Consider the following 27,009-nt stretch of genomic DNA (forward strand, 5'->3'; position numbering starts at 1 on the left):
AGGCCCAGTTTTCCTTCCCAGACACACCCACTCATTTAACACCGAGAAGCAGCATCCAATGCAAACAGCCAAACTTGCATGCCATCAAGTGACCCACCACATTCACATCAGCCAAATCCCAGAACTTCTCTACACTTTGACAACGACGCCACCAGAGGTCCGCTTTGGGTCACAGGAGTGGGGAAGAACATAAAGCAGTTACTGCACAACCTGGAAGTCAGCTGTGATTTGCTTTGTCCAAAAGGAACAAGATACTGGTAAGCCTGAGGCCTAGCTAGCAGGGAATAGGAGAGGATTTATAATCAGCAGATAGGATAGTGACATCAAAGGAAATGTCTATGCCCCATCCTGTGGGGTCCCTCTCACCTGGTACATTGCTGCAAAGTCAGAAGGTGAACATTAATCTGGAAACCTATCATGCGGAAACTCAATGTATCACAAATAGACCCTGGTGAGGAGCCATCTTTCCAGTGGATCATTACCATTAGCATGTGACGGGTCAGGGAATGAGCTCAAGCAAAGAGGTCCCCAAAATTCCGGCTGCCAGGGTGGGATTTCTCAGCCAGCAGCAGATGAAAAGGTTTAGGCGGCTCCTGGTCCTCCTCTTCTTCCTCAATGGAGAAGTCATCCCTCACAATGCGATTGTTCAGGCGGCTGAATCTTCGGGCTTTCATGCTGAAAAGCAAAAGAGGCAGAACATATGTGGCAAAGGTTAATGCGCGAGTCAAGTCCGGACGACATAACAGCTGCCTTTAAGAGTGAACCTGCAAAATTCACAACCAAGCTCCCGTTCAAGAGCTGCATGATAAACAAAAACCTATGGGAATTAGCTTGCAGAGTTCACACATATGTGCCTCCCATGAGCACATATGAACATACAAAAGTGCCTTGCACAGAGTTAATCTATGAGTCTGTTCAGTTTAGTATTATCTATTCTGACGGACAGCTCAGGATCTTGGACAGACAAAAGTCTACCTAGAAATTGCTACCTCAGGTCCTTGAACTGGTGATACCAGATACTAGGTGCAAAGCAAGTGCTCTGCCACTTTGCCATAGCCTTTCATTGATCACAAAATGATAAATGATACAAAGCCAGTCACACTTACACTCCCACTGTTCGTTAATAATTTTCAGAAAGGTGGAATATATAGAGAGTTAATAAGTGATAGAGGGAGTGATATGATGACTTCTCACATGATCATTGTTTACATCTGTTGGGGTTATCAATTGACAGATGAAATTTTTGCTAGAACTTGCCCATACGGGCACCAGTGTGAGGACAGCAAGGGAGGAACATTATCCATTTCCTTGGGAAGCCAGAAGGGCACTGGATGATCTGCCAATGGCTAGCCTGATCCCCACCCCCCACCCCAGCGTATTTCGATTAATGCCTGACATACCAATATGGCTTCCGTTCTTGCTTGGTCATCATGCGCCACAGCTGGGCCAGCTCTCTCGTGGCAACTGTGGAAGCCATGCCTGGGCAAGCCCTGCCAAAAGAAAACCGAGTTTTGCCAATCAACTTATGAGGCACCAACCGTGTCCTTGTGTCCCCTCAAAGCTGTGAAGCTGAAAAAACAAGGTTGCCATGGTAGCCTTTTGCTCCCTGTGGAGACGAATGTTAAAAATGCTTAGCAAACAAACTCTGGATTGAAACCTAACCCACCACCTCAGCCCATGATGGGATGGATGTTTTGCCAAGATCCTGTATCATTGCATGCAAAGAAGATACCTAGTCTTAGAAGCAGCCATAATTTCTATCATGAAAACAATAGGGAAGCATTTGCTTGCACTTATCTGAGGCTCGGGTTTGCCTAAGCATTGGACTGAAAGCCTCTAGGCACAGCTCATGATGCTGTGTTTTAATGCTCCCTGGCTGCAGGTCTTTTGATAAAAATCAGTAACATCTCATCTTTCATAGAGAAGTAATTTAGAAAAAAACCAACTTCCAGGGCTGCTGAAAAACACTCATGCAGGGGCCTGATATATTTTTCAATCTTATAAAGCAGCTGCAGTGCAGGTGAGGTGGGGTGATTTTTATTGGGGGTACGGCCTGAGTTATCCCCCCAACTCCCTCTGTCATTTTCCTGGAGGAAGTCAGTCCCCCTGAGATGATAATAGTCCCCAGTAAGGGGGGGGGGCGTACAATACGGGTGCCTGCTTCTCCTCCCAACTGGGGATAAAATCTACTGGAGGAAACAGATTTCTCCTGGGAAAATGGCACATAGTTTGTATGTATGACAGTCCTCTGCCTTCATAGCTCCAAGATCAGTCCTCTCGTGGCTGCTGTAAAGGGCAGTGTTGCTTGACCCTGAGGCAGGTTTATTCATTTCATTTTACTAAATTTCGACACTGCTTATAACCGTACAGCTTTCACACGGCTTATAGACTGTTAAAAACACAATCATATAAAAAGCTGACCCTCACCGGATGTAGTGCTTGCGGTTTAGGCGGCAGAACATGATGAAGCCATTGACGCATTTCTTCTTTAGCTGCAGAGGAGACGAGTGGCTGCGTGTCTCACAGGTCACTGGCCGGCGTTTCTGCCTTCTTCCCGCTTTTTTCTTCTTCTGACATGACTCCTGCAGGGGCTTCACTCTCTTGCAAGGCGTCCAGGTGCTGTCACTGTTCTCATCGCTAGAGGACACAAAGTGTTCAGGCCTGATGTGGGCATCCTCCTGTTAGGACAAAACAAAGGTGTGGTCAGGAGGCTCAGGGAAGAAATAGACACGTGAAATATTAGGGTACCTTTCTAGTAATCTTATCTGAACTACTTTAAGTGCTTTTTAATGTGACATTGAGGATCACACACACACCGATCTCTAACTGATTCCTACTTTAAAATTGATGAAACAATATCTCCGATGTAATATAAAAATAAAAAAATTGTACTGTACCCCTGTTCAACTTTACAATGAATTTATACAACACCAGGGCTTTTTTTCAGTGGGAATGCAGTGGAACGGAGTTCCGGCACCTCTTAAAAATGGTCACATGGCCGGTGGCCCCGCCCCTTGCTCTCCAGACAGAGGGGAGTTTAGATCGCCCTCCTCCCCTCTGTCTGGAGAGCAGGGGGCGGGGCCACCGGCCATGTGACCATCTTCATCGAGGGCAATTTAAACTTTAAAAAACTCCCCCCTTGTTCCAGCTGACCCAAAGTGACGTCATTGTGGGTCCTTTTGAAATGACATTTCAAAAGGACCCACAATGACGTGGGTTCCACCACCTCTCTTCCCAGAAAAAAAGCCCTGTACAACACTGATATCTGGGGGTTGAAATTAATGCTCAATGTTGATTCTTATGGGAACTCACAGACCGCCCCCCCCCGACCCTGATACCTTTTTTTAAAGCCATTTTTCTTTCCACTCAAACCATTCTTCAGGTATGAATAATTAAAGTATTAATGGTAACATATCCTTATCTTAACAGCTGCAGCAATATGAAGTAGCTGCTGTGCTGATAGAGATCCATATCCCCCCCATCCCGTTAAAATCCTGTACCTTAGATGTGCAAAGCCTTATTACTCAGTGGGGGCCCAACTGACCCCACTGGCCTTTTAATAACATTTTCAAATTTAAAAAATACAGTGAGGCTGGGTAAACTTGAAACAATCAAACAGACCAATCAGCTTTCCTATTTTAAGAAGATGCAGGTTTGTGGGGAGTGGAATTTTATTTATTTTTAAATATCCCCTTGTGGTCAGTTGGGACCCCAAATGCATAGGAACAATAAAACTGATCTATCAGTCAGAAGGGCCAGTTTCAGACCTTATTCCATACAAACAACACACTCAGGTCCACCCCATCTCCTTCCCACCTCCTGAAGAAATTGTTTGGTCCAGGAAGATGTTATCTCGTTCACGGTTGACATAGGGCTGGAATCACTTTTACCCTTTTCACTGTAGGAAAGGTAGCAGTGGTCCAGGGTGAAAGCCGACTAGAAAAGATAAAGGAAAGAACAGAGAGTCTCTGGAGTGGAACTGAAATGAAGGTGGTGGTGCATGGAAGGTGGAAAGGAACATTACATTTCAAAAGGATTTCCTGTCAGAATGCACCTGCCTCTCTCAGCATTCCATGGCCATTAGCTGGGCTACACCTCTACACTGCCGGTCTGGCCACCTGGATCCACGCTATGGTAACATTATGACTCGATTATTGTAATGCACTATACATCGATCTCCCATCTAAGTCGACTAGGAGACTCCAGTTGGTTCAGAACGCTGCAGCTTGGTTATTATCAGGAAGGAGCAGGAGCATGAACATGACTCCCATTCTGCAGTCCCTCTATTGGCTATCTACCAGTTACCAGGCTCAAGTCACAATATTGGCAATCATATACAAAGCTCTTCATGGCCTTGGTCCTTCATTCTACAGGACCACCTCTCTCCCCATGTTCCCCCCGTGGCAGTTTCAGTCATCTGAACGGGGCCTTCTGCAGGTGCCACCCTGCACATGGGCAAAATTCACAGCTGCCCATACATGGGCAGTGTGGTGGCACCCACACTATGGAACGTACTATATGAAGACATCAGGAAAGCCCCCACTCTCCTGTCTTTCCGCAAATAATGCAAAACTGAATTATTCAAGGGGGCTTTTTACTCAGATAGGAGGGCTGTACTGTAAGGAAGTGGTCAGAGAGAGATGCTTCACTAAAGAGATCGGGCCCATAGACTTCACTACTATTTGCTGTTATGTACTATCTGTTGCTTAGTATGATCCTAATAGGCAGTTCTCTGTTTTTTTAATGTCAGTCTTAGAACTGCTTATGTTGTTTCAGCATTTCTTCAACTCTGTATTGGATTTCTGCCAATGTTATGTCTTTGCAAATTTGCATTTATATACCCTACGGCATTGGCCGTTTCCACACGACTTACCTTTTGCCGGAACACAGTGTCTTCATGTGCAAAATCGTGCCAGGACGATGCTGTTATCGTGCGATTTCGCACAAGAACACACTGTTATTGCGCGATTTCGTGCGAAAACATGCTGTGTTCCGGCAAAAGGTAAGCCGTGTGGAAATGGCCATTGTTTATTGAAATGTCCTTAATATTGACTCTACTAATCTCACACTATGTAATCTGCCTTGAGTCGCAGAGAGAAAGGCAGACTATAAAAGACTTAAATAAAATAAAATTTTAACCTGACTGATGATGTCAGACAAGATGTACCACGTTCAGCACTATTCAATACAATCCTATTTTACCAGCTTTTATCCTCAACCAGCAAATACCAAAAATACAAGTATAGCATGAACCACGAGGACCAGGATGCGGATGTTCGAAAAACTGCCGACGCAGATGTGCTGTTAGAGTCAGTTCTTCACTTGACTACTCAGTATGTAATGATTTTCAACTGAATGACTGAACTGCCTCCACCGCTGAGTTTCTTTCTGTGGTTATTCACCTGTGATGGTTCAATTCACATGTGCAAGCGCTCACTTCATTCTACAAACAATAATCAGTGAACATACACGTGAGGGACCAGCCTTCAGCACAGTGTTGGCAAGAAGCAGTGAATATATGTGAAATACAAATTGTGTCGGTTGCACAAATGAACATCAGAATGCTTACCAAATAATACTGACCTGTGAAATAATAACCTTTGCTGTTGATACAGTCTTAGCTCAGAGGAATGGTAAATGGATGCTGTGCAACAAAAACAAAGTACTTACTTTTCTCAGCAGTGTTCCTGAAAGGGTCTCGGGGGACAGATACACGTCTTCAAACAACACTGCAGGAAAACAAAGGGGTTTTTTTTCCTAAAAGTGCTCTTCTGAGATTTACGTTAGGCACTCCACTACATTCTGTCTCAGCCAGACAAAATTGATAAGCTTCAGCAAAAATTACTAAACATATTATGCAGCTATCCAGTTTTAGGATTTGCTGTCCTGGCTTTCCCCTGTTCACAGGAACAGAGAGCTGAGAAACAGCCAACTGAACCCACACACAGAAACCAACAAGCCATTCCTGCCTCACATTTTACCTGGAGAATGTTCCTCCTGCCCCCCTTGCAAGACATACTTGGGGAGCAGCCGAGCTGGTGAGGAGAAAAGTGAGGGGCTCAGCCCCAAATCTGAGCAAGTATTGCTTTGGACTCCAATCCCAGGAGAATAGAGCAGCATGTTCCCTAATTTAAAAGGAAAAAAAGTGTGCTTTACAATGATATTTTGCTTTCTCTCTTTGGGTGGATGTTGAAGGAACAACTTCTTAGCATCAGCTGCTTATCTCTTAGAGCCATAACATCTCATCTAGACCTCTGGCCAGCCCTTTAGCCTTTTTCTTACCCTCCAGCAACGCCTTCTCTTAATCATACTTGTGACTCACCATGGGAGATGCCCACAGGAGACTGGGTGGAGAGCCAGGGACCAGCACTTGATCCTTCTTCCTCTTCTTCCTCACAGGAGGAATAATAATACACCAGCTCCTGCCTGAAAGCACAACTGATTAAGCTACCATGCTAGATCTTCATTTCTTTGTTCAACGATTTTATTCTCCATGCCTTCCACAAGTTCATGGCAATTCACTGCTATAGGGTAAAGTTTAAGACGCCAGCAATAAAGAAAATAGCACAGATCAATCAGTGGGGCACTTGGAGTTACATCGTCCTCTTTTGGGATTATAATAACAACAGCAGTGTGCTTATACACTGCTCTTCTGGACAGATTAGTGCCCCACTCAGAGCAGTGAACAAAGTCAGTGTTATTCTCCCCACGACACAGCTGGGGAGCTGGGGCTGAGAGGAGTGGCTTGCCCAAGGCCACCTGCTGAGCTCATGGCAGTATTGGGATTCAAACCAGCAGAGTGCTGATTTGCATCCCAACTATTTTATGATTATGCTGCAGCAGCTCACTTTATGGCACACTTTAGTACATCCCTATGTTGTACAAGTTCGCTGCTGTTGGTTTATAGAAAACTGGAGGCCCAGAGGATCACACCCCTCCTATAATTTTTTCGCTTTGGCCACCATTACTGTCCCCAAGCCCTTTTGTTTGTTTGTTTATGTCATTTATAGTCCGCCTTTCTCACTGAGACTCAAGGCAGATTACACAGTATGAGATAAGTACAATCCATATCAAGTACATTTCCATACAGAAAGTAGAAGAAAATACTGAAACAGAACATAATCACTTCTAGGATTGACATTAGACAACTTAAAGCACAGGTAGTACAAAGGAGTACATATTTAAAGCAACAGATAATATGTAAGGCAATATAACGATGAAGTCTATCGTCCCTAACTCATTAGCGAAGCATCTGACACCCCATCCCTACAATACAGCCCTCCCATTTGAGTACAAAACCTTTTTGAATAATTCTGTTTTGCATCGTTTGCAGAAAGCCGGGAGAGTGGGGGCTCTCCTGACCTCCTCAGGCAGGTCATTCCGCAGGGTAGGGGCCACCACAGAGATTATGCAGTTTAGCATGGGCAGAAAGCTTAAGAACATCTACCACCACCTTCTAGACCTCACCAGTAGAGATGGGCACGATCCGCATTACGATCCAAAAAAACCCACGATAATGGCGATCGCACGATCATGACTCAGCGGATCGTGATCGGCCACGGCCAACGATCCAGTGACTGGGAGGGGGCTGGATCGGGGCTGGATCGTGCTCGGATCGGAAAGCCAGACACTCAGGCGCCAGTAATCTATTCCCGGGGCAACGGAGCCAGGGGAATGCCTGAGCTGTGTTTCCCCTCCTTCTGTCGCCCTGGAAACCCGAATGGAAGCCCAGCTTTCCTTGATCAGCAGGGCTTCCTTCCAACCATGGAGCAGCAAAGCAGTCACCAGTTGGGAGAAGACACCCAGGGGAGGGAGGGGGAAGGGGGTGTTCTAGCCATGGGCACTCCAATCTCATCCCTGCAAACCCTGATAGGCAGCTCTGACGGCCAAACACAGACAGCCAAACACAAACACAGATGCCACCGGCATCACCCACCGTTCTTTTCTTGCCAGCATGCTCCTTTTTGGCCTGGCGGGCGGGCACATGGGGGGTGCCACCGGTGAGCGGCCAGACCCCCTGCCCCGAGGGGGAGGCGGCTCGTCGCTGTCTCCCCATGCCCGCTGGGCCCGGTGGCCACCGCCAACACCCACCTTCTCACATAGCTGGGAATAGCAGCATGCCCCGCTTTGGCCTCCACGATCCACAGATCAGGAATGGGAGATGATCGGTGTGGATCGTTTAGTTGGGATCGTCACCGGCGCTGATCCACGATCAGCTGGATCGGCAAATTTTTTTGGATCGTGCCCATCTCTACTCACCAGTTTAACTAGTGCATAGCAAAGGACAGTTCCTGCCAACACCTCTGTTGCTGTTCACAGTGGGGGGGGGGGGTTAAGAGAGACACAGCACGCTTAATGATTAGACTGTCAGAGCAGGATCTGTGAGACTCCAGGTTCAAATCTCCACTCTGGCATCGAAGCTCACTGGGTTACCTTGGGTCAATCACACTCTCTACCTCATAGGGTTGTTGTGAAGATGAAAGAGGAGAGGAGAATGATGTAAGCTGCTTTGGGAACCCATTGGGAAGGAAAGCAGCATGTAAATGTAATAAATAAAATACCTTTGTCTGTGTCTCAATCCTTTTGGGTCTGAAAAAGAAAGCTCTTAAATCTTGAAAGCTTACACCCTGAAAATCTTGTTGGTCTCTAAGGTGCCACTGGACTCAAACCCTGCTGTTTTACTGCAGACCAACACAGCTACCCACCTAACCAACCCCTTCAGGAGCAGGTCAGTAGGCAAAGCTAGTGCTGCTGGCCCTTGAATTCTTGCTCAATTCAAACTGTGATACTTGTTAAAATCCAAGGACTCTCTTTAAACTCCCAGCCACACACAAACCCAATTTTACCATACTCCCAAGATGCCAACCATCTGCCTTCTGCTCATACCCCATCAGTGAATGCCCAGGTCCCTCGGTGTACTGGAGCAGCGCATCATAAGCCACCTGTGCTGCACATGTAGGAAACACACCTCTCTCCTTGATTTCCTCTTGGCTACTACCCAAGTGCCAGTCTGTCAATGAAGCATACAAAGAGACCAAAAAAAAATGTTGTTGACCCTTTTCTGAACAATTATTTTAGGATGGGAGCTAGAGGGAGCAATTTTTATTATGAGCTAAGGGCACAGAGTAGCTCCTCTCCAGCTTTAAAGACCCCCTGATAAAGGCCATTTTGATTTTCTTCTAGATATAAGCATTGATTGAATGGCTATCAACTGAAGATTCTGTTTACATAGGTTAGGTCCATCTGAACTGATGCGCTTTTAACTTCTGCGGATACTTTGTGTGTGTTAAATGCTGTACCTGTTCCCATGTGGATTCCAGAGAATAAGAAATGGAAAGAGATCAGGATGAAAACTTTGATCAGATCAACTGAGGACAACTGGTTTAATGGAGAGCAGTCTGCTTGTTGTTAAAGCCTAGCACATGTCTGAAAAGAAAACCTTGTAACCCATCCTGGGCTGTTTCCACACATCTTACCTGCATGCGGAACATCGTGTGAAAGACCCGGAAGACAGCGTGTTCTCGTGCAAAATCCCACCAGGAAGATGCAATTTTGCGCAAAACTCCCGGATAACAGCGTCTTCCTGGCACGATTTTGCGCAAGAAGACGCTATCTTCCGGGTCTTTCGCGTGATGTTCCGCAGGCAGGTAACACGTGTGGAAACGGCCATCCTCTACATAATCAACTAGCTACTATTGCATTCTGCTTAATGAAGACTCATGTGTCTCTCAAAAGCTTCTTCGTTGGCAGGACTGGCAGTCAGATTGTGACAGATAAAACAAGTATTTTTGCACACAGTGCAAAATTGTCATACAGAAGTCAGTGCTGCAGAAGATGGAGATGGTCACCAGCTTAGGAAACTTAGCTGACAAATTCATGGAGCTGTGTATGTATGGGTGGCTATTATTGATGACAATGAAATGGAACTCCCTTGTTTAGAAGCATCATGCCAATCAATACCAATTGGGGAGAGGGGAGAAAGGTAGCTAGAGGAGCCGGTTTGGTGTAGTGGTTAAGAGCGTGGGACTCTAATCTGGATAACTGGGTTTGATTCCCCACTCCTCCACTTGTAGCCAGCTGGGTGTCCTTGAGTCAGTCACAGCTTCTAGGAGCTCTCTCAGCCCCACCCACCTCACAGGGTGATTGTTGTTGTGGGGATAATGATAACATACTTTGTAAACTGCTCTGAGTGGGTGTTAAGTCATCCTGAAGGGCGGTATATAAATCAAATGTTGTTGTTATTAAAAGCTGTTGCCTTCATACCTTGATTTGTGGACTATCAGATGTTGGGACAGGATGCTGAGTTTGAAGGACCTAAGATCTGATCCAGCAGAGCTCATGGTCCCACACAAACAGATGTCACCGTTTACTCAATGGATTCTATTTGCAGCCAGTCCTGCCAAGAGGTCTCATCACTGACTGCACCCATCATTCACAGGGTTAGCTCAAACTGGCAAGGTGGAACAAACTTCTCTTTTGTTAGATTATTTTGCCCTCGTTCTTTCATGCAGAACTTAATTTAAAGCTGCCACACAGGGCACACACCTGAAGCGTGGAATGGGGCTCCACTTTTGGTGATGTCCAGAAAGTTATGTGAAGGGCAAGCAGATCCTGGCACTGGATCTTGGAAGCTAGGATGGGAACGACATTGCTTTGTGGAGAGCAAAGGAATGGAAGATATGTCTTCCACAGCAGACAGATTCTCCTCCCTGCATGTGTCAGCTTGGGAAAGGCCCTTCCCAGTCTCCAGCACGAGGCATTTGCACGCTTTCTGGCCCGCTCCTTGTCGCTCTGCAAAACAAAGTGATACAGAAATTCTTGAGGAGACTAGTCTCAGGTATCACAGCCACCTGCTTCGTTTCAGAAGGAACACAGTGCCCCAAGCAAAAATAAGCCTGTTATCCCTGCATAGCACAGAAACATGAGGAAACCTTGGCAGCCATGTGTGCCCATTCACTGCCCTGATCAACCTTGATTCAAATGCCCCTCGCACTTTTCTTTTCGTGCCTACTCTCTGAAAGGACACGCGTACCCCTGGCAACCTGCTTTCCCTTTTGACTGGATTTTCTGATAATTCTTCTCCAGCTCACCAAATGTAGTAAGTTGCACCCAGTCCTCAGCCAGCCTGTCTTCCCTTTGGTCCTTGACTATATGGACTATATTTGGTCCAACTATATGGACCAGGGAGGTAGGCTGAACACTCTCATGGTTCTGGAGTGTGAGCTGTGGGAATCAGAGACACTGAAGGAGTTATAAAGCAAAAGTAGTGAAAAAGAAAGGCCCACAAATAGAAACACATCGGAGTAGCATTTGCAGAATCCTCCCCAACCTGATTTACGGATGCGTCTCTTCTTCCGGGGTTTCCTGCAGACACCAGAGGACTTGGTCTTCTTTCCACGAGGCGTGGCTTCTCTCCTCCTCCTTTTCAGGTCAGATGGCACAGTCTGTTCAGATCCTTCTGCTTTTATAAAAGAGCAGCCAACCTGTTCATAAAGGTCTCTCTCTCTCTCATACTCCTTTTTCCCCTGTTCTCTATGCTGACTGCTTTTTCCCTTGGATTATATTTAAAATTCTTGCACTCAGTTTCAACTGTCTATATTCTCTCACTCCTACTTATCTGTATATTTAATGCATGTATCTTACCCCTTTTCAATATCAAACGTTTTCCAAGGTGACTTCTCAATATCAAAATCTTAAGCTGGCATCACAGCAAACTAAAAAGACAACTGAAAAACCAGCACGGGACTACTGATTTCAGGCAACCATAATACAGCAGCCAAAAGACCATGAAAACCATTAAACTAGCGGGGAAACATCAGCTGTGAAGGCACAGAGGGCATTTCTTTACATCAGTGTTAATTAACAGCTCAGGTAAATAAAACGATTTACTTGGTGCGTAAGACTGTATAAAGTAAGCAAACTAGTAAGCCTCCCTGGGAAGGAAATTCCAAAGTTGGGGCACTACGACAGAAAAAGTCCCATTTCCAGCTGCCACCTATCTACACGTAATGGCAGGGCTTTATTCTGCAGCTGGAATAAATTTTGAAAGTACATTAATTATTTCCATTAACTCATTCTGAGCAAATTATTTGGGCTTCCTGAATAAATTACTTTTTTTTTTTTGTTTTGGCACATCTGCCAACTATACTATTCACAGCAGACTTGCAAATAACCCTTGAAGAGTTTCTATCCTGTCAAAAGAAAGAAGGTAGGTGACCATTCTTGCATTCCCTGATTACAAATTTAAAGAGTAGTTGAGATTAATTAACCATTCAATAATTGAATGAATTTTTACTTCATGACACTCACATTTCTTGTCAAGTCATGCCACCTGTTCTGTCTTCCATTGTCATAATTACCTTTTTGTTCCCCATAGCGGACGTGGAGCAGCGAGCTGGCAGTATTAATGCTTGTCTGCAGGTGTTCAATATACCGGAGAACCCGGAGAAGAATCTCTTTCTGTTTCAAGAGACAGGATGCAAAACAAACAAGGAGGCATAGATAGAACATCATTTGGAACTACAGCACAATCGGGCCAGCTGAACACACATGAAATTAGCTGTGTTCGCAGAGCAAATTTGCAAAGCAGACTTCTACAGAACACTCGTTGAATACAAATAGTAAAAAAGCACAATACCTTTGTCAACCTTTTGGAACTGGTCCGCAAAGGAATGGGCAACATCTGAGCCAGTTCTTTAAGCATGATGGTATAGTTATTGTGCTTTTTCCTGTTGAGGGAGAAATAACCTTCGAACTCATTGGCCAAATTTTTTTTTTTAAATACAGTTGCTGTTTTTTCTTCTCTAAGGTCAACATGATAGCTGCATAGATTTTGCAGCTGCACTGCTCAAACACAGAATTCATAGTCCTGTAAAAATCTCCGAGTATGGGTATTTTAAACAGCATTAATAAAAAAATAGCATTAAATGAGCATGAGCAATACCTGCTAAAATATAAGAAGCCAAAGGGAGCCTAAGCAGGATTTCCAGGGGAAATCTTGCATAGCTTTTTGTCATTCTTAATGGCTACCAGAAGTAGAGTGAGTATTTCCTCATGCAGCCGATACACACAAGACTGGATCAGGGCAAACTATCCAATGGATCATTGGCCTGACTCAATACAGTCACTGGACTGTCTGCAATTAGTTTTGCACTGGGCTGTCACCAATATGCAGATGACACCCAGTTGTATCTGTTGACTGGTGGCTGGCCTGACTCTGCCCCAGATGTCCTAGTGAGAGCTCTGGAGGCCGTAGAAGGATAGGTAAAGCAGAGCCAGCTGAAGTTAAACTCGGTAAAGACAGAGGTCCTGTACTTGGGCCGGGGGTCGCCAGATTTGGGAATCCGGCTCCCAACCTTTGATGGGGCGCCATTAGCACCTGTCTCATCGGTCCGGAGTCTTGGAGTGATACTGGATTCCTCCTTATCAATGGAAGGCCAGGTCATGGCAGTTGCCCAGTCTGCTTTATTCCATCTTCGACAGGTCAGGCAGCTTGCACCCTATCTGTTGACCCATGACCTAGCTACAGTGATCCACACAATGGTCACCTCCAGAATAGACTACTGTAACTCGCTCTACACAGGGCTTCCCTTGGGCTTGACCCGGAAATTACAGCGGGTCCAGAATGCTGCTGCATGTGTCCTGATGGGCACACCATACAGGGCACATATTGCTCCAATCCTGCAGCAGCTGCACTGGCTCCCTGTAGAGTTCTGGATCAAGGTGTTGGTTTTAACCTTTAAAGCCCTAAACAGACTGGGACCAGCATACCTGTGGGACTGCCTCTCCCTGTATGTACCCCGAAAAGCACTAAGATCACAAATAAGAACTTAATAGTGGTCCCTGGTCCCAGGGAGGCCTCGCTGGCCTCAACCAGGGCCAGGGCCTTTTCAGTCCTGGCCCCAACCTGGTGGAATTCTCTGTTGGAGGACATCCAGGCCTGCCAAGATCTCGTAACTTTTTGGTGGGCCTGAAAGACAGAGATGTTCCACCAGGCATACAGTTGAGGCCAGTTTTTGAATAGCTTTAGGAGCCTCCCTACCGGTCTCTTGTCAGAGGGGCTATGAAAACATCTGCCCCCCTACAAACACAGTCACTTGGTTGGGGAGGGCGGACTATAAATCTAAGTAAATAAATAAATAAATAAATAAATAACTGCTGGCCTCCACTCTCCCCTCTTTTGTTTGCATTATGATTGAGAAATTGGAGGGGGCCGCTATCTGAGATGTTGTCTGTACATGTACCATGGTTGTTGGATTTTAATTGTATCTAAACATTTTAATATGTATTGAGCATTTTATTGTATTCTGCCCTGAGCCTGTTCACGGGGAGGGAGGGCTGAAAATAGAACAATAAATAAATAAGTAAATAAACACATTCTGAATTTTAACATTTTAAAAAAGGATGTAGAACTTTGCTTGTCCCCACCTGCTACTAGAATTCTGCTTGCTATTCTTGTTGTTCGGTTGTAGCTCCTCAGGGCAAACACGTCCAGTTTGGTCCCACATCTAGAAAGGTAAGAGAAAAGAAATTATGTTCATTCCTAGTTCAGAAAGGAATGAAAAATAGAGTGGAGAGTACGGGGAAATTAACATATGAGAGATATTAACATGGGGTTTGGGTTGGTCCCCCAGTCTGCGAAGCTGGAGGCAAATAAAATTTGTACTAAACAGGGTACAAGAATCAGAACATCCCCCTTCTCTGCAGGGTGGATCCAGAAAAATTGCTGAACCAATAACAAGTTTACATAACTAGGGGCCAACGAGGACGATGAGAGTAGAACACCAGCCTGTTTTTGCTGCTTGCCTGGCCCAGTGCTATGGGGTAGGCTGGCTCGTTCAGTTGATAGGCCATATGTGCAGGCCTCACCTAAAATATCTTATAAAAAACCTGCTGAGAACAACTGTACTTCAGATCCCAGGATAAGAACAACAGCTGTGTTTCCATTGGGGAGGCCTGGGGAAGGAAGCCACGCAAGATGAGATGGAGAGGGGTATGTAAAAGGAGAGGGAGAAAAGGTAAGTCCAGGAAATCAGGAATCCTGTGATGCTAATGGTGCACAGGGGGAAACTTCTGGGTTTAGAAAAGTTGGGCAGAAAGGATCAACAACAGTTAAGATGGTGAAACATGGAACAGTCTTGGCTGAGAATGGGGAGGTTACTTCAGAGAGAATCATAAAATGGAGAGTGGCCATTAGACTTCTAGACCCAAAAGGGAAAGAAACCAATAACAATTGAAAGTTGAAAATGATTTGGAGGTCCCCTCATCATGAGAATGGCCGAATTGGAAAGCTGGACCTTTCCCAAGGTATATCAATAAGCATTGATGTTTCTTCAGGGTAAACAGATCTCAGGATCTATAGGTTGGGGATCTTTTTCAAGATAGTTCTGAGGGGATGAATTTTTGTTATTGAGGGCCTGTGTAAAGGGACATTGGCTTTCTCCAGGGTGGGGTAACATGTAAGGTTCAGAGGTGAGAAGATGGGAGGGGAAGCAGGCTTCATACAACATATCCCAAGAAGGATGTGAAGAAGAGAGATCTACACTAAAAGTTGAATCTGAGAGGGCAAGACAGTAGAAGAATTGTTAGGAGAAAGGGTCTCTTTCACTTTTTTAAAGGTTGCTCCTTAGGGAATAAGGAATACAGGGATCTTAAGTGCAAGAAGATGGAGGACACCATGACTCCTTTAGTAGGGATGGGCTTATCTTCACCTTGAGAAGGGGAAGGGATTCAGCAATGGGATTTTGCAGGTAATTTATGGCAATGTTTCTTAAAGGGTAATCTTTAGTGGGACCAGTGTTGCACTGGGAGGTTCGTAGAAATCTGTGGGGAGGAGACCCTGCTTTGGGGGTCAGTAGGGATCCAAATGTAGCTGAGGGGTGTCAGTTGGGAACTGGACTCTATAATATTGGTTGAAACTGTAAAAACAAATTATCCTGTTTACTGAGTGGCAGGTACCTCCAAGATGGCTTTAGCAAAAATAGCCAGAAAAGGATACTAGACAGAGGAAGGGTAGCAGCCTTAACAACTAAATGAAACCACCATGATCAGGTGCAGTGTGTCTCAATGGCGGTTACTGAGGGGGGGCAGTCCATGGTGAAGGAAAAAGACCCTTTCTTCTGTGGGTTTCCCAAGTGTCTGGGTGACCACTGCAAGACTAGCTAAGACTTTCACCCTGATCTAGCTTTACTTTTCTCAAGTTTGGGAAGGGGGCAACAGACAGGACATTTTACTTAGTGTAGTTTGTTCGTTTGGGAGGTTATTTGTGGGGAGTCTTAGGGAAACTGTTTTTAGAGGATTATTAATTTTTAAGGGGGTGGTTTTCTGAGGGGATTGGGTTTTTTATTTTTTTAAATAATATAAAATGTTTTAAATATTATTTTATGGATGGGGTAGGAGTCCTTTAATTAACGCTGAATAAGAAAACTGAGCGAGGTCGTATTGAACAGGAAGGAAGGTTTTACATTTTAATGTTAAAGCCCGGGGGGAGGGGGGTGGACAGAGGCTTTGAATAACAGGATCCAGTGGCGCTTGTGGGAGGGCCAGCAGCCCCCTCAATAGACGCCCCCCGTCCCATTTTCCCCTCAGGGCTACCTTGGCCGGAGCAGCCAAGCAAGGGCAGGGCGCGCGGGGGGGAGGGGAGAGCGCGCGCCCGCCTCCTCAGGCCGGACCCGCGAAATTCAGAGGAGTGGGCGCGCGCGCGGCCACCGCCTCAGGCAGCTAAGCGGAGGGGGCGTGGCTTTCGCCGAGAGGGGCGGGGATGAAGGGCGAAAAGACAGTTACTGGACAGATTAGCGATTTCCCCCAAGGAGCGCCTCTGAGCACGCGTCGTTCATTCAGCGCATGCTCAAGAGCCGCCGGTGAAGCTGTAAGGAAGCGCCGCTCTTGCCCGCCCTTCGAAGCCCGTGAATAAGAGAGGGCGATTGACAACTCTTGTTCTTCTGTCTTTAATAATAAACTGCCTGGGAATTATGCAAGTTAAAGTCTCTTCTCTGTTACGTGAGCTCTCCATGGCCAGGAAAAGTTGAAGCTGGTTAAAAACTAGCAGAGAATGTTATTAAAGGCACAAGATGAGGGGTAAGGCAAAAAAGTTCATTTTAAGAGGAGAATGGTCTCGTTTAGGCGAAGAAGTGGGAGTGGATGGGTAATAATAAATAATAATAATGATAATAATAACAACAATGTGCTTATATACCACCCTTTTGGACAGATTAGAGTCTTACTAAGAGCGGTCTCCCGGGCCACTCGATCACGTAGTTACACTTGAACAGCAAGTGAACAGACTCACGTGTATTCCTCCCTGTTCACTTGCGCTCCACTTGCACTCCACTCGTTCACATAGTGGAGTGCAAGTGGAGCGCAAGTGAACAGGGAGGAATCCACGTGGGTCTGTTCACTTGCTGTTCAAGTGTCATTCGTTACTTCTAGCTTGGCCCTATGAAAGACTTAACCTTTGTCTGTAAGTAAGTCAATGTGTAAGACAATGCAATCAACAGTCGGGTGCGCAGGGCGATTCAATACCATTGTATTCTGAAATGGTAGCAACAGTGGGAGGTTTGGGCCTCCTTGCCTTCCTTGTAAGCCTTCTGGGGGAACCTGGTGGGCCTGTGTGTGAAACAATACACTCAACAAGATGGACTCTGTCTGATCCAGCCAGACTGCTTTTATATCCTTCTGTTTTAATGTAAGAGGGTTGATAGGATTCTTTGTCCAAATTAACATAGTATTCTTCATACATTCATTGCCTGGGAGACTTAGTGTTATTATTATTAATAACAACAGCATAACATTTGATTTATATACCACCCTTCAGGGCAATTTAATGCATACTAAGAGCAATTTACAAAGTGTGTTATTATTATCCTCACAACAATCACCTTGTGAGGTGGGTGGGGCTGAGAGAGCACCTAGAGACTGTGACTGACCCAAGGCCACCCAGCTGGCTTCAATCAAACCGGGTTCCGTAGATTAGAGACCTGCCGCTCTTAACCACTACACCAAACTAGTTCTCCCCACAATCCAGCTGGGGAGCTGGACTGAGAGAAGTGACTTAACCAAGGATAACTGCAGAGCTCATGGCAGCAGTGGGAGTCAAACCAGCAGAGTGCTGATTTGCAACCCAACCACTTAACCACTGTTCTACAAAATGGGGAAGCAAGAATTGTAAAGAGTGACCTGCTGCATCTAAAAAGGGCTAAAATCACTGCTGTGTTAGGTATAGCTGTTAATTATATATAAAACTTTAGTATTGTGAGCAGGGCTTTTTTTCAGCTGGAACGCTGTGGAACGGCGTTCCGACACCTCTTGAAAATGGTCACATGGCCGGTGGCCCCGCCCCCTGATCTCCAGACAGAGGGGAGTTTAGATTGCCCTCCGCGCGGTGATTTAAACTTTAAAAAACTCCCCCCTTGTTCCAGCTGACCCAAAGTGATGTCATTGTGTGGTCCTGAGTTCCATCACTGAGTTCCACCACCTCTTTTCCCAGGAAAAAAGCCCTAATTGTGAGAATCTGTTAAAACACCAAGAACAGAAAGGGGTTATGTTCATATTGGATTACAGACTATCTGGCTTTCCTTGGACAGATAGGATTACCCACCCACCAGAAACAAAGTAATCCAACATTTTCAACAACCTGTAAGAAAATAAAAGTCATCCAGCCCAGAGTGCATCAAGAAATTAAACTGTAAGTAGGTTTGGCAACGTTTCCCAACATGTAGAAATCAATGTTTTAATTCCTAGAAACAAAGAGCTAATGTTAAGAATCTCCTATTGGCTCCACATCATGTGTTATGTTGATTTATAATCAATATTTATCTAGTTCTCAGGCAACAGAGCAAACAACCCGAGGTTTTTTTTAAAATTTAAAGCAGCCGGCAGGGCAGTTCTAAACTTCCTCATGTGAAAATAAAAGAATTCAGTGGTGCCTTTTGCGGGATATGAAATCAAGATGTGTCTCATCCTTTTTAAAATGTAGCTCCTGTCTTAACTCACCTTGTTCCCCCAAGAATGTACCTTTATCTGCTTGGCATCTCGCGCTGTGCCTGGCTCCCTTCACTAAACCTTGCAGCATAAAGGGCTTAATGAGGCATCTCTTCCATAAAAGCTTTTCACAATGGTGTAGATTTTTCTTCAGCCAGGCATCCAAATATAGGTTTGTTTGGTTTAATGGTAAATAATTGAGAAAAAATTCTATTTGCTGACCTTTCCGCTGTGGATAATCAACATGTGCTGTAGAATTTGGAGCAGCCTCCATTCTAGGGTTGCTAATATATATATATATTGGCAACCCTAGGGGAAAAAAAAAATATATATATATATATATATATATATATATATATATATATATATATATATATATATATATTTTCTGGCAGGACTTTAATACCTCTACAATAAGCAAGGAGAGAAGTCAGCCAGTAAATCTTTACCCAGATCTATATCTCTCCATTGAAGAAAAATGTTATCTGTTGAACTTCTTCCAGAAGTTCTCCATATTGTAAAAATGATACAAGCTGGTACCAGAAAAAAACTGATTACATTTGTTGTGGAAGACTAACATGGCTACCCCTTTAGAACGGACTTCTGTACTGTGCTGCTATTAACAGCATAGGAGCCCAGCCAGGGAAATAAGTTGACCACCTTACTCTTTCCCACAGTATCAGAGCAAATGACAGTGATTCTGGGGCCCCGTGCAAAAGTCCAGTGGGGCATCCCACTGCAGCAGCACCCTCCCTCCCTCCCTCCCCTGGCCAAGCAAGGGGTGGCCTTTGTCCCATGTGAGATGGTAAGAGCTGCTGCCACAGGTCAGCTGCCCAAGCCACCGTCAGGGCAGGCGTGAATGGCAACAGGGGCCTGTTCTTCTTCCCCCCCCCATCCTTTGGGGTGGAGGCGAGGCTGTAGGTGGTCAGGGCATGGGGCCCAGGGCAGCTGCCCCTGGTCTGAGGAAGGGATGTCAGCAGCTTTTGGGACACACATCCCCACATGGGGATCCCCACATGGCCCCAAATGTCACAACTGAGCAAGACCATCTACTTTAGAAAATGTCTTTTTGGATTGATTGGCTCCTTGGCCTGGTGAGCTCAGATTGCGGGATGGGAGCTGCATTTAAAACCTGTCCTGTCTAGAACACTTTTTATTCCATTTTTATTCCAAGGAGTATAGAACAGCATACTTGCTTCTCATTTTCCCATTTTATCCTCACAACAACCCTGCAATGTAGTGACTGGCCTAAGACAGGCCCATGAGCTTCATAACACTGTCGAGATTTGAACCTTGGGCTCCCAGAGCCCAGTCCAACACTCAGGCCACTGCTTCACACTGGCTCTTTAGCTTTACAGATGGTGAACTATATTTGCCATCCCACACCCCCTCCCCTTTCTGGTGGAGACAAATACATTCTGCCCAACCCTCCTCCATTCATTTCCCTAGTAAACACAGGTGTCTTTTTTAGCCACTTATCAGATCTAATTTTTGCAAACAGATGGAAGGAGCGAGCCACAGATGGACCGCTTTGGCTCTGCTTGCATGAGATGTGACTTTGAAGGGGTTCATGAGCTTGATTTGAGCTCCCCCCCCCCCACAACCTTAGATGATACCTCGTGCTAGGGGATAGCAAACCGCTGCTATAGCAAGGGAAATCTGCAGGTAAGTCATATGTACTTTAAGTTGCTCTGCAACAGATTGTCCCCCTCCCAGCCTCTTTGCAAGGGAATATACTTTTCCAACAACCAAGGGGGCTGTCATTCTCACCCCTACTTGAGCTACTGGTGTTTATGCTGAATATTCAGTGCATCCGAGTGGTGGGGGGACTTGCATCTTTGGAGCTTCCTGGATAGAAATTTACAAACATCCTCTGGAAACATACGTACTGGGATCAGTTTTGTATTACAAGATCTTGTAGCATGTGAGTGCCAGTGTGGTGTGGTGGTGAGGTGATTAAAGTGTCGGACTCAAGTTGGGATATCTGGATTCTTATTCCTGCTCTGCCATGAAGCTTACTAGGTAACCTTAGGCCTGTTGCTCACTCTCTCTCTCTTCTCTACAATGCAGCCTCCAGTGCAGGGTTGTTGTGAATGTAAAATAGAGGTGGGAATCAAGTAAGGAGCTCCGAGATCCTTAGAGCAGTGTTTCCCAACCTTTTTTTCATGGAGGATCCTCTACATTAATTTTTCAAAAGCCAAGGAACCTATGAAAGTTTTTACAAGAGAGAAAAAGTTGGCGGCGGGGAAGCACAATCCAGTTACTGGCTAAAGTACTGCCATTTATATCGCCAGTGCTCTGTAACAAAACAGAGCAAATACAGTCACAATACAACTAAATCGAAAAGAGTCCAGTAGCACCTTTAAGACTAACCAACTTTACTGTAGCATAAGCTTTTGAGAATCACATTTCTCTTAATCAGATGCATCTGACGAAGAGAACTGTGATTCTCGAAAGCTTATGCTACAGTAAAGTTGGTTAGTCTTAAAGGTGCTACTGGACTCTTTTCGATTTTGCTACTACAGACTAACACGGCTAACTCCTTTGGATCTATAATACAACTAAATGTAACATTGATGACCATGATATTTTGAGGGACAGTTGGAATTTTTGTAGTATTTCAATTTATTTATTTCACGATTTCTCGTGGAACCCCTGACAATGTCCTGCAGAAACTCCAGAGTTCTTTAGAATCCTGGTTGAAATAATTGCGTTAATGAGCAGTGGAGTGAGTGTTGGCAAAGTAGCAAAAGAGAAGTACTGATAAAAATTGGGACAAAATGTGTCTCTGCAGGAGGATGGGTTGAAAAAAGTCTCTCAGAGAAAGATGTCCTATCTTCCCTCAGCACCTTCCCCCCACCCCATTTTGCAAATGTTGGGGAGGAAATCTATATTTCCCTGCTTTTGAGGGGAATTGTGCCCTCACAATTGGTGTGAAATTCATATGTATATTGTTAAGCTTGTACTTCAGAGCACATAGCTTAAATATTCAGTTTTACATCAAGGTAGGCGTGGACACACACAATCTCGCACTGTGGGACAACGGCTGAGGAACAGCAGCGTTCCAAAAAATTGAGAGCTGTTTGTCACTCTCCCAATTAAATAAACATTTCTTATCGATGAGATCTGTCTTCTTGGCTTGTGTAGAAAAGTGGTTTTCTAACTATGTACCTGAGAACTCTTGGGGAGTACATCAGAGATTCATTGTTGAGAAGACCTGTAATGGCAGAAAGCTTCCCTGAGAGATTTTTATTGTTGTTGTTGTTAAGTATTAATTATTATCAGGACTTGCCTGAAATATACGGTTCCCCATGCCTTCCAGTCTAATCCCGCAACATACAGCTGTACAGAAACGTTCTAGATGTCATTCTGTTGTGTTTTGAGGACAGCAGACATCATACAAGACATGCCTGTTCTTAAAAATATTTATTGACTGATCTCCCGCATAAATTGAGTATGCGCTTTAGAACACACACACCATCTTATACAGTGCGGAGGGATATTTCAGCAGACGTACCAAATGTGGAAAAGGTTTTTTTCCAGGAATGAAGAAATTCTGAAAGCCACAGGTGTAGAAGATTTTTAAAATACATATACCTACTATTCAAGGGCTGGACCCTATACAGACAAAAAAATCTGCCGGGTCTATAACTGAGGGTTCTACAAGTCCAGGAGAACCCCCAGATTTGCAGAAAGATCTAATTTGCAAAATAATAATTGTGGAGCTTTAAAAAAAAATCCAAAACATTGCAAAAAAATCCTCCAATGTTTGGGCAGCATTTTGACTAATCATAGCAACTTAAAATGGTGCCCAGTATTGCAGCGGCAGCAGCCATCACCAGAAGCAGGAGCTGGGAGCTGGGAGCTAGGAGCTGGGGTGGGTGTGTGGAGGAACCAATGGGAGAGAAAGAGAAGGAAGGAGCGGAAGCAGAACTGAGGGGGAAGCAGGATCTGGGTGGGAGAATGTGATTTCCCTCCCTCCAATGGTCTCCTCTGTCTTCAAATACTTCTAAAGCAGCCACAGAAGGATTACCCAGCTCGCTATTCTGTGTTGTATTTTTACTTCACACAGCTTTGAGGGATTTTCTTGGTGTCTGGGGTGATGGACCGGCAACCTACAGAGGCTGAACAGCCCAAAGAGAAGGTTCTCGCAAGCAAAGTCGACATGGGCTGATGTCCCAAAATGGACATGGTTGACAATACGTCTTCTATACCAAGGTGCCTCCAAGCATCGGACGCCATGTCTCCTGTTCCGGACATCCCATACTTCCTGAGTGAGAACCTGACAGCCTTGTTCTCCATCGTGGGCAACCTGTTCATCTGCTCGGTCATCTTGCGGAACAGGAAGCTGCGCGCTGTTGTCACCAACTACTTCCTAGTCTCACTCGCCGTGGCGGACATCTTGGTGGGGGCAGTGGCCATCCCCTGTGCCCAGTTTACTGATATGGGATTGCCCCGGTACAGGCCGCGGCTCTGCCTCTGGATGCTTTGCACACTGCTCGTGTTCACGCAAGCCTCCGTTTTTGGGCTTTTGGCCATTGCGGTGGAGAGGTACATCTCCATTTTAAAGCCTTTCCAGTACAAATCCTGGATGAGTCCCCGCAACTCGCTCTTGGTTATTGTGGCCTGCTGGGCTCTGGCCGTCCTGATTGGCCTCTTCCCTATGATGGGCTGGCACAGCCCCTTGCCTGCCAGTGGGGAATGCCTGTTCAATAGCATCATTAAGAACACCTACATGGTTTATTTCAATTTCATGGCGTGCATGTTGGTGCCCTTGTCGATCATGATGGTGCTGTACGGCCGCATCTTCCTGGAGGTCAGGCGCCAGATCCGCAAGGTGGCGGAGGGGGAAGTCGACGTCAGCGCTCAGCAGAGACGGAGGATCATTGTCCGCAAGGAAGTGCAGACAGCCACGTCTCTCTTCATCATCATCTTCTTCTTCGCCGTTTGTTGGCTCCCAGTCCATGTCCTCAACACCATCATGCTCTTCTGCCCGACCTGCCACATCCCCAGCCAGCTCCTCATGGCGGCCATCATCCTGTCCCACACCAACTCTGCCATCAACCCAGTCATCTACGTCTTCCGTGTGAGATCCTTCCGGAAGGCCTTGGAGGGAGCCTTTTCCTGTGTCTGGTACTCCACCGCCCTGGGCGTCTTCTCCGCATCTGGGATCATGCCGTCCGCTGTGTCGGAAATGCCCCTCAGGAATACCTCTCTGCCGGGGAAGTGAACGCTACGACTTCCCGAAATCATAACTCAAAGTCTCTTGCCAAGTGAGGGGTGACTTTTCAGACTTGGTAAATTTGCTTAAGACTGTGGGCACTCTGCCGGTCCTCTGCAATGCAAAATTCTGCACGCGAGGAATTTGCAAACTGAGCACTTTTGCACAATTTATTTTGCATGACTTAAAACTTGGCGTAGTGGGCTGGATTCCAATGTGCCCTTTGACACACCAACAAAGACTTTTCCCAACAGCTGAAAACGTTCTGTGAGTAGAAGGGCACCTTTAGCCCTGCAAACCAAGGGTAACCGAGGAGGTTGGAACTAAAGGAAGAAAATATTTTAAAATATTGCATATAACTAAATAAAATTTAATAAATCAATTCTGTATGTGCAGAACCATATTGAGGATGTTTTTAATCTAACGTTTGTATATCTGATTAATTTATTAAATTTTGTACTGGGCTTTCTAATTAATATTTTTAGTTATATTCAATCATTTTAAATGTTTTCTGTCTTTTGTTGCATCTTCTTTGGTTATCCTTAGTTTGCAGGGTTGTTGTTGTTTTCACCTTTTTTGCTGTCCTTACCAGCTTTAGCCCTGGCCTAATAGACTGTAGTTTTGCTTCATAGGGAGAAAGAAAATTGCTGTCAGTCAAAGGAGACGGCACTGACGGCACTAGCTGGACCTTCTGGTGAAGTCTGCAAGTTAATTGTGCCTAGTGAGAACAGTTTCTTTAATCTGTCCAGCTGGTCATTTTAACTCAGCGATTTCATCAAGTGCTGTTATTATGAGGAATGGAGAAAAATTTCTATCCACTTTGCTTATGCCTTTCATAATTCTCTGTATCTGTTGGTGCACCAGAGCTTAATTCCTCCACAAGAGGGTGCTATAAGATTTTGTATACTTTTAAGGGTTTCATTTTGTCCATCCTGAAGACAGCAAGTGCAGAACGGAGTGGGGGGGGGGGCTGTACGGTGGGCTCAGGCACAGTGCGGGAACGAGGACCTACATTGCTCCCCTTGAGTCATACTGAGATCCAGCCCATGGTAACATCAGGACTTAACCACTGTAATGCACTGTGCGTAGGTCTCCCCTCTAAATTTATTATTTATTTGTTTGTTTATTTATTGTCCGGCATTCTCACTGAGACTCAAGGCGGATTACACAGTGTGAGCTAGTACAGTCAATTTCAAGGACATTTCAATAAGCAATATAATAGGGTCTATAAATGCAAATTTGCAAAGATTTAAAACCAGCAGAAATCCAATGCAGCGTTGTAGAAAGGCTGAAACAGAATAAATAATTCTAAGACTGAAATAATAAACAACATAAAGCTGCCCAGCAGGATCATACTTCAAGGAACAGATAGTAGCACATAGTAGTGAAAAATATGGTCTGTATTTCTTCACTACTACATCTCCTTGAGACCACTTCCTTACAGTACAGCCCTCCTATCCAGGGCTTTTTTTCTGGGAAAAGAGGTGGTGGAACTCAGTGGTGGAACTCAAGACTGCACAATGACATCACTTTGGGTCAGCTGGAACAAGGATGAAGTTTTTTAAAGTTTAAATCGCCCTCTGCGGAAATGGTCACATGGCTGGTGGCCCCACCCCCTGATCTCCAGACAGAAGGGAGTTTAGATCTCCGGTGTGGAGGGCAATCTAAACTCCCCTGTGTCTGGAGATCAGGGGGCGGGGCCACCGGCCGTGTGACCATTTTCAAGCGGTGCCGGAACTCCGTTCCACCGCGTTCCAGCTGAAAAAAAGCCCTGCCCCTATCTCTTAACTTGGAGACTCCCGTCGTTGCAGAATGCTTCAGCTCGGTTATTATCGGGAACTAGGAGAAGCATGAACATTAATCCCATTCTGTAGTCACTCCATTGGCTGCCTATCAGTTACAGGGCTCAATTCAAGGTATTGGCTATCACGTCCAAAGCTCTTCAGGGCCTTAGTCTGGTCATATCTGCGGGAACACCTCTCTCCCTATGCTCCACCAGGGCAGCTACACTTGTCTGTACAGGGCCTTCTGCAGGTGCATATAGGAAGAGCCTATACCTGAAGAGGTCAGGAAAGCTCCCACTCTTGGCTTTCTGCAAACAATGCAAAACTGAATTATTCAAGAGGGCTTTTTACTCAGTGCCGTAAGAAACCAGTCTGAAAGAGATGCATTAACAAAGCAGCTGCATTGAAGAGTCATGCACTCCATACAGAGTATGATAGCCTCCACCAAACCACAGAGGAAGGATTGCGTGAGGTTACTGCCAGGCCCCTCTTGGAGCCTGACTGACTAATACAAATAATAGTGTTGTGAGACACGAGGATCGAAAGCCAATTCCTGGTAGGGAATCCTGGCCAGAGCGCATTAACGTTGGGAAGCTTTATGAATGGCGGGGACATAGGTTAGAACCCACCATGTCCTCATCCTGCAGGTAGAAATTCTGCACACTGAAAATGAACGCTACTCAAGGAGAGGCAGTTGCCACACAGAAAAAAACCCTCAGATTGCTGCTATAGTGTAGGGAAAGGAGCTGACCCAAAATTGCCGAAGTCATCAGCAGGAGCCAAAACAGAGCAGATCTGCACCAGATTAATAAAAACAGTGAAGCAGGCCTGGTGGGCCAAAGAAGGGGTGGACAGTATGCACCATATGTGAACTTTGTGCTGCTTGCAGAACAATCTGCAGCAAAAACACACAGACGGATTATCAAGTTGCAAGTAGATTAGAAGGGCATGCCCAATGACAAGAGGTCCCTGCCAGCAAAGGTTCAAAAAAGTTCAAAAAAGGGCAGGGCCTGTCGCAGTGTGTGG

The 27,009-nt window shown here is 45.4% G+C and overlaps 2 protein-coding genes across 2 annotated transcripts; one reads left to right on the forward strand and one right to left on the reverse strand.

The window, feature by feature from the left end:
- Positions 1–185: 185 nt before the first annotated feature.
- MEIOSIN (meiosis initiator) lies at positions 186–14,507 on the reverse strand. Its single transcript, XM_054999335.1, has 13 exons — positions 14,428–14,507; positions 12,638–12,728; positions 12,360–12,459; positions 11,330–11,461; positions 10,546–10,791; positions 8,887–9,010; positions 6,323–6,426; positions 5,982–6,125; positions 5,671–5,729; positions 3,817–3,936; positions 2,428–2,678; positions 1,401–1,490; positions 186–675 (listed from the first exon to the last, which is right to left on the reverse strand). The coding sequence occupies exons 1-13, from the start codon at positions 14,505–14,507 to the stop codon at positions 513–515; spliced, it is 1,704 nt and encodes a 567-aa protein (XP_054855310.1). The 3' UTR covers positions 186–512.
- An 8,654-nt stretch (positions 14,508–23,161) lies between these two features.
- On the forward strand, positions 23,162–24,208 carry LOC129343001 (adenosine receptor A1-like). Its single transcript, XM_054998960.1, has one exon. The coding sequence runs from the start codon at positions 23,162–23,164 to the stop codon at positions 24,206–24,208; it is 1,047 nt and encodes a 348-aa protein (XP_054854935.1).
- Positions 24,209–27,009: the final 2,801 nt, after the last annotated feature.

This window comes from Eublepharis macularius, chromosome 15, assembly GCF_028583425.1.
Source record: "Eublepharis macularius isolate TG4126 chromosome 15, MPM_Emac_v1.0, whole genome shotgun sequence".
In the NCBI taxonomy this organism is placed as follows: Eukaryota; Metazoa; Chordata; class Lepidosauria; order Squamata; family Eublepharidae; genus Eublepharis; species Eublepharis macularius.

Bases quoted from the DNA above. Each gene is read 5' to 3' on its own strand.
- MEIOSIN (XM_054999335.1), bottom strand. From the start codon at position 14,507: ATGTGGGACCAAACTGGACGTGTTTGCCCTGAGGAGCTACAACCGAAC. The intron at 2,679-3,816 runs GTGGGAAGGAGA...TTGTCCTAACAG, and splicing joins CCAAACAATTTCTTCAGGAG to GAGGATGCCCACATCAGGCC. The intron at 1,491-2,427 runs GTGAGGGTCAGC...TTCTTTTGGCAG, and splicing joins AACCGCAAGCACTACATCCG to GGCTTGCCCAGGCATGGCTT.
- LOC129343001 (XM_054998960.1), top strand. From the start codon at position 23,162: ATGGACATGGTTGACAATACGTCTTCTATACCAAGGTGCCTCCAAGCA.